This window comes from Hippocampus comes, unplaced genomic scaffold, assembly GCF_001891065.2.
Source record: "Hippocampus comes isolate QL1 unplaced genomic scaffold, H_comes_QL1_v1.1 scaffold297, whole genome shotgun sequence".
Taxonomy (NCBI): Eukaryota; Metazoa; Chordata; class Actinopteri; order Syngnathiformes; family Syngnathidae; genus Hippocampus; species Hippocampus comes.
Window position 1 is genome coordinate 5,704 of NW_017805196.1, and position 7,589 is coordinate 13,292.

Genomic DNA, 7,589 nt, shown 5'->3' on the forward strand with positions numbered 1-7,589 from the left:
TTGCACTTCATATCACCTACCCATGCAAAAAAACTAAACAAAAAAAAACAATGCGACACATAGCACTAATACCCCCTGTGCACTCTCTGACAATGAGGGCGCCACTGCCACCTGCTGTTGTGGATGTGCAATTACACTATTGTATACTATTCGGTAAAAAAACATGTTCCCAAGAGTCAACATGCGACCCCCTGGCATCGCATTGCGCCCTCCCTGGGGAGACGTGCGCCCCACTATTTGAGAACGACTGCCTCAACAGATTCTTTTGTCCTGGATCCCATTTAAATGATTCAAGACTGTTGTGAAAAGTGGAGAGCAGAGTAAAATTTTATTTTCTTTTCTTCCTTACAGGAACAGAAAAGTAGTGAACTACTCACAATTCAACGAGTCTGACGATGCAGGTAAGGGTTTTTCGCGATTAGTGCGTCTGTGTATGTGTTTCTTGGATTAATTGAACACTCTAAATCAGGGGCACCCAATAAGTCGATCGTAATCGACCGGTAGCTCGCGGACTGGTCCCAAGTCGATCGCGAGGGGTGTGTGTGTGTGTGTGTGTGCGTGCGCGCGCGCGCGCATGTTATTATTCTGATATATTTTTGTTTTACTGCACACTTAGCATCCTATCAGTCTCACTTTCACAAAAACTACCATAATTTCCGGACTGCAGATCGCACCTGATTATAAGACGTACCCACTATATTTTTAAAGGAAAAAAACATTTTGTACACACACAAGCTGCACCTGTCGATAAGCAGCAAGTGCCCACATTGTAACATGAGATATTTACAAAGAAAGACTGTACACAGAATGCATTTTCAAAGTTTTAATAACATCCCTGAACTTTTCAAATTGTGCCTGTAACGCAGCATCACCAGGGCAGTAAAACAACAAAAACAGGGCTGGTTAAAAAGAAAACACAGAACTCACTGTTCACCGTCGAGTAATGCTTTTTTTTTTTCGATGAAAAAATCCTCACTTGCTGTAACACTCGGTCAACCATTCTTTCATTAGGCTTTCTACCATCTACGATTTCGTGTCCACTTTCACGATAATGTCTTTCCGGAGTTTTTTGGGGGGGGGGCATAGTAATCCTTGGTGGATGCAGTGCAGCCCAAAACACAGGTCAAATGCGCCCTCTCATGACCGGTTGTTTTCAGCGTGACAGATGATAGCGTCTTCCTCGACACATATATATATAAACTTGTCTCACTCTTACCTTTTATGCTTGAGTGCTCATTCGAAAAATCTTTATATAGGCCACTTCACTTATATAGGCCGGAAAAAAAACACAACAATTTCTGAAGGTTAAAATAATCTCCATATTTTTATGAGCATGATAAATGCATTTGCACAACAAAATTACGCTGAAACACATGAGGCCAGACAAAGAGAGATCTTGATGCGCATTTGCGTAATTACGAGGAGAAATACTGCAGCCCACTAGGCTTTAAATAGAATAATGAAAATCATATAAATGGGAAAAGATATATGAAATTATTTCTATAGTCAGCCGCTTAAACATGATCATCGGTGGCAGCTTTAGGGCCGATGCTGCGCAGCTCAAAACACAGGTAAAATGTGTTCTCTCGTGGCCGCTTGTTTTCAGTATAACAGAGGAGTCACCGTTTTTATTTCCAGTCCGAGTGAGGGGCAAATCAAATGTACATGGGTCTTTTTGGTTGTCTTTTTACACTGGCTCAGTTCGAAGCCTCCACCTTCGCACCATCGACTCGTCTATGCCAAGTTTACGGGCAGCAGCTCGATTTCCTTCTTGAACTGCCAGAGTGATCGCTTTTAGTTTAAAAGCTGCATCATATGCTTTTCGTCTGGTATTCTCCATGTTGATCAGGGTTAGAAGAAAGACTGAAATAATGAAGTTGTGATTACCGGTAATCATACAATTTCACTGGACCCATGTGTACTACTCATTCATTTTATTTGTCGACTGTTGCTCGGTAACACATTTTTCCCCGCTACTGCGAGAAGAGCGGAAGTTGTGATTAGTCATACAATCTCATTGGACCTCAGTGAACTACTCATTCATTTTATTTGTCCATGTTTTTCCCGCGATGGAAAAAAAATAATTAAAAAGCCGCTCCATATTAGACGCCCTAGTGTTGAAAGTGTGGAAAAAAAGTAGCGGCTTGTAATCCAGAATTTATGGTATGTTGTTTCTCTGTAGATGAAGAATATGGTGACTCTAAACCCAAGAAGGTTCGTCCTGCACACCGAGAGCTGAAGCACAAGAGCTCAAAGAATTCACAGGATGAAAGGTAAGTACTAATTGGGGCTGGATAAATGTTTTAGTGGAATGCTTTACGACAGGCTTATGCAATATTATATGTCGGTTGACCTCCATCCCACCCTCTACTCTTTTGGCCCTTTCTGAGTTCGGGTGTTCTCATAGTAGTATGGCCACAGGCCACGTTGAATGCGCAATTAACCAGCCCATTTATTGTGTATGTGAGGCAAGGTCAGCGCCAACCGCGTACATTAAACCAGTCCGTGGGGCAAAAAAGGTTGAGGACCATTGCTTTAGCTCACTCCACTGAATCACTGTGATGATGTCCTCCTTTGCTACCTCAGGAGCATTAAAACCTGCTGCGATACATGGGGCCATGAATTATGCTGTCTACCAGAAAAATTAAGGTTTTGGAGCGGCCAAGTCAAACTCCTGATTTGAATCCAATTGAGATGCTGTGGTGTGACCTTAAACGGGCAGTTCATGCTAGAAAACCCTCCAATATGGTGGAGTTGAAGCAATTCAGAAAAGAACAGTGGGCCAAAATTACTCCACAGTGATGTGAAAGACTCATCGCCAAATTACCACTAACGCTTGATTTCAGTTATTCCTGCCAAGGGTGGCACAACCTATTTACAGTATTAGGTTCAGGGGACAATTACTTTTTCGCATCGGGACAGCTAGATTCGGATTTTTTTGTGTGTTTGAATAAATGAAATAGGTATTTAGAAACTGGATTTTGTATTTCATTGGGTTGTGTCAGTGTGATATTAAAATTGGTTTGATGAACTGAAATCTTTGTGTGATAAATTTGCAAAGAACAAATCCGATTGGGGCAAATACTTTTTCACGGCACTTTATATACACCTACTGGGGGCGTGTCTTTAGCGTAATCTTTCACGCCTACCCTTACCCTTCAACAACCGCATGCTGTCCTCAGTCACGTCTGCCTTTCCTCTTTATAAGCAGCGTGTCGGCAGGTGAAGCGTTCGTCGAAGTCACCGATTTTGGAACTCGGTGTGTACATAAGGCATTATGCGGCCCCCTGTCTATTTCGGAGAAAATTTAAGGCGTTAGTGCACCTGAGGGTCATGAAAATACGGTGATCGCTCGCTCAAATGCGGTCCACTTTCCGTGGCTTCGCTGTTTCACGGATTTTTTTAGTGCAGTTTTTTTAATGCTTTTAAACAGTGAATTGCGTTCTGCATCCTGATTGGCTAAGGCACTGACCACCGTGAACAGTCTCCGCACCTCGTCTCTGTACAGCTTGCCAAATTTACCTTTGCAAATTTTTGGTCTTTGGTTTCATTGTATCAGTGGCTGATGCTGGTCTGTCAGGGAGGGGAAGCTCAATTTCGGCCTACACCATAAAATGTGTCGGTTTATTTATACGTGATTTCTACTCCCCGTTCCTTTTCAAAAAAATGAAAAGGATGCCTTCACCATAAGATCGGTGATTGGCTCATTTCGCTGTCAATCAAAAAGAGATGTAGCCTCAGACAGATCATCCAATCATCATGCAGAAAAGCTGATAAACGCCCACTGTCCATAGACTCCCAGAGACCCTGAGCGTCCAATGGGTGGGACAAAACCCGCATTTATCCATTGACTTGTCTCGTTTCAATGCATTGGGACAACCTACCCTGAACTCTGTAGACGCCCAGCGTCCGCGCGGTCGACGCTCAGCGTCCACACAGTATAAAGCACAGTGAAGCTGTGGGAATGAATGAGAAGAGAGTTGCGTCGTAACCAGTAATAAGAAGCTGATTCGGAACAAAAGTTGAGCGCGTTGTAGCGCATATTTAGTCAATAACATTTGTACACACAACCACATAATTGTACGTACACACATGTATTTGATCAGTTAGTTTTTTACATTGTAGGGGAAGCTGAGCTTCCCTTGCAGTCTTAGAGCAATCGCCTCTGCATTGTATACATAGTTCAGTATTGTATAATAACTGTAAAAAATAAAGCTGCCTATCAAGTACCAAGTACAACTTTATTGTCAATTATGAAATTTCGTCCCTCTCACATTTTTTTGCTTTTTTTTTTTATAAATCCTACTTCACGGATTTCACTTATCACTGGTTCTTTTTGGAACGTAACCCCCGCGATAAACGAGCCGATTACTGTATTTTGGGGCCGATAAATCCGTTATTTTCACATGAGCGATATATTTACAATGATTTTGCTCATTTCCAGTGGGTGGTTTTAAAGTCATGAGTTTTTCATTGATTTTGAATTGAAAGTACAAGCTAATGTCTAATTTCTGGTTTCATTAAAAAAAGAAAAAAAAATTCAATTGAGTTTCTTTATGAAAAATGGACCATCCTTGCCGGATGATCCCTATAAGTTGCAAAACATTTTTCCGCCATAATCACCCAGCCCTACCAAGCACATAATGTTTAAAAGGGCATGTAATGTTTCATCTTTGTGACCTATGAAATTTCAGAAAATGAAGAAAACCCATCTTTTTGCCCGAATCCCAGTTCAGTTGAACAACATGTGATCGGGCCCGATTTTTGATCATGTGATCAGATCCAGGCATCCCGTGTGCATGCGTGCATCTGTCTGTCTCTCTCTCTCTCTATGGACGCATGCATTATATTGTTTTGTATTACACAAACCATATTGATACATTTTTGTCACTTTGAGATATTTTCCCCTTTTACTTCACAGTTCAAAATGGTCTTTCATGGGAACCTTTTTGCAAAGCTCAATCGTTTGACCCAAATCAATGCTTTAATTGTTAAATAAGGATCAATGATAATTTACCTCCAATGCAGCAACTTGGCAGAGTAATTCAAGTGAAAGTTTTATCATTTAAAAATGCTTAATTACCAAGTTGTTGATTTTAATCCACACATCTTGATCCCCCCACCCCCCACCCTTCATTCTTGGTTTCAGCGAGGACTCTGAGGACAAACTCTCCAAATCGAAAAATGATTCTGCTGGTAAGTCCAGCTAAGCTTTGCTTAGGTATTTGCAAAGCAGTAACAAACTGTCACAGGGAGAGCTGCCTATGGACTTCAATGTTCTTACAGATGACCTTGGTAGTGACGACGAAGAGAATGACTTTGGCGAGGAAGAGGAAGATGGAGGAAGTGACTATGAAGAAAAAAAAATCAAAAGAGGAAAGAAACCCAAGATAGAGAAGCCCAGCAGAAGGACACCGAAAAGAAAACGGGCCACAGGTAACATATTGTACATTTCCCCAGTGTGGGACAAATAAAGGATATCTTATCTTATCTTATCTTATATATGAATAGGATTGAATTAAGTTAAAAGCTTTACTTTTGTGTGTCAACTGTATGTGACTGAATGTTCTGACAAGCATTCATATTTACGAGAATCACTTTCCGTTACCCTAACTTCAAAACAAACAGACAAGATGGCGCCAACGCAAAGAGACGCCTTGGTGATGCACGTTGTAGGACTTTTTGTCATTTTCGTTCGTTTTTAACACACACGAGGCAAGACTGACTAATAAGGGAGTCTCCTCTGCCTTTTTTCTCCAACTTTCACAAATCCACAGTTTGTTTTCTGAGATAATAGCCGGTGGAGCGGTTGTACTTTGCAGACCATAGAGGCGACACCAGAGGAGGAAGGCCAAGATAGTCAGCGTGCTAGTTAAGTTCCAATAGGGTTTGCAATCTCCATTCGCCACATCACTGATGATGAGTTGAAATGGAGTGTGGCTTGATAAATATTTCCCATATTCCCCAATCTGGCCAAGGACTAATTTGTCTAAAATTTCCCCGGCATAATCTACGTCGAAAGCCATGGCTACGCAGTACAAACATCCATATGCAAATAATCCCACAATCTTCTTTGTGCCCAGTTATTCATATGATTGCTTAGAGCAGGGGTCCCCAACCGCCGGTCCGCGGACCGGTACCGGTCCGCAGGGCATTTGGTTCCGGGCCGCACAGAAAGAACTTGCCTTATTTCTGTTTTATTTATTTCGGAACACGAAAGATGTTTTATTTTGAAAAATTACCGGATTCTCTTTTACATCCGTCTGTGTCACGCTTGACTCACGTCAAGCCACACTTCTTGGTCACGTGACCAATGACGCTTAAAAACAAAACACTAAAGCCCGCAAAATGAGTAAAAATGCTGCTTGGAGATCACAAATGACAGCGGCCTTAAAAGTACGTTCGAAACAACTGGATCAAAGTTATGGCTGAATACTCTGAGATCGCCACAATAGCACTCTTGCTATTTCCGACATCCTACCTGTGTGAAGTGGGGAGTTTCTGCAGCAACGGCGACTAAAACAAAATTACGAAGTAGACTGGACATAAACCACACACTTGAGGTGCATTGTCTCCTATTACCCCGAGATGGGACTGTCTGATTGCAGAAAATCAAGCTCGGGGCTGTGGTGAGTCGTCATTTTCATGCACTTTGAATTTGCGTTGTATCGTATTTTGAAGGCATTAAACATTAGCAGAGCGATAAGAGTGTTGCGACCAGATTAGACGCTCCTTGTGTTTATTATTATATTTCGAAAACACCACAGTTTTCATGCAGCTCATACCATATTATTTTGTTGTATTAATTCGCCACACCTTAAATGCCGGTCCCTGAAAATATTGTCTGACTTTAACCGGTCCGTGGGGCAAAAAAGGTTGGGGACCCCTGGCTTAGAGTATGAACACATGACTTGTCAAAGTCTAAAAAAAGAAAACAACAACCCAGCTTGTCAATCTGACGCAAGCTTTTATTTTGACATTGACCCTCATGGCGCTTGATATAGTAACCTACGGACCGCCACCTCAGTCCTGCTGTGTTGTGGCTCCAGTGGGCCGTCAAAATGTCTCAGCGCGAAAGCAGTTGGCAGTGCAAAAAACATTGGCCACATCGCTGCCCCTGAGAACTCTGCTAAATTAGCTAGTTGATCACAGGGTCCCATACTGGAAGTCAAACGTGGGCAATTAATTTGTCAAAGGCCATGCAAGAAACTGAGATGGTGGTCAAGAAACAGAAATGGTGATGGATAGCCACACCAACATGCTACTGTACCTCAATTGTGTTAAATATGAGTTTAATCGTGGGTATTTGTGTGGTCTATGTTGTAATTAGGAAACAAAACTCAAAAAGAAGTTCAATCAGTTACATTAAAATAACATTTACCGCGAAGGTTTGCGAGTGTTAGCGAATTAATTTTTCTTTTGGGGGGGGGTCAGGTTCTTTAAAAATTGCAAAGATGTTCACGAACAAATTATCTTGTTTCCATCAAATTTTGAACGTGTTGAAAATGTGTGTGTTTGTGTGTGTGTGTGTGTGTGTGTGTGTGTGTGTGTGTGTGTGTGTGTGTGTGTGTGTGTAATGTATATAGAGG

The 7,589-nt window shown here is 41.8% G+C and overlaps 1 protein-coding gene across 1 annotated transcript in view; it reads left to right on the top strand.

Annotated features, from left to right (window-relative positions):
• Positions 1-295: 295 nt before the first annotated feature.
• Positions 296-7,589, top strand: part of nucks1a (nuclear casein kinase and cyclin-dependent kinase substrate 1a) — a gene marked incomplete at its 5' end in the record, with an annotated part of 47,038 nt that continues 39,744 nt past the window's right edge. The window contains 4 exons of the mRNA XM_019868734.1: positions 296-401; positions 2,183-2,273; positions 5,150-5,196; positions 5,287-5,436. Coding sequence (XP_019724293.1) covers positions 296-401; positions 2,183-2,273; positions 5,150-5,196; positions 5,287-5,436 — 394 coding nt within the window. The remainder of the gene's footprint in view (positions 402-2,182; positions 2,274-5,149; positions 5,197-5,286; positions 5,437-7,589) is intronic.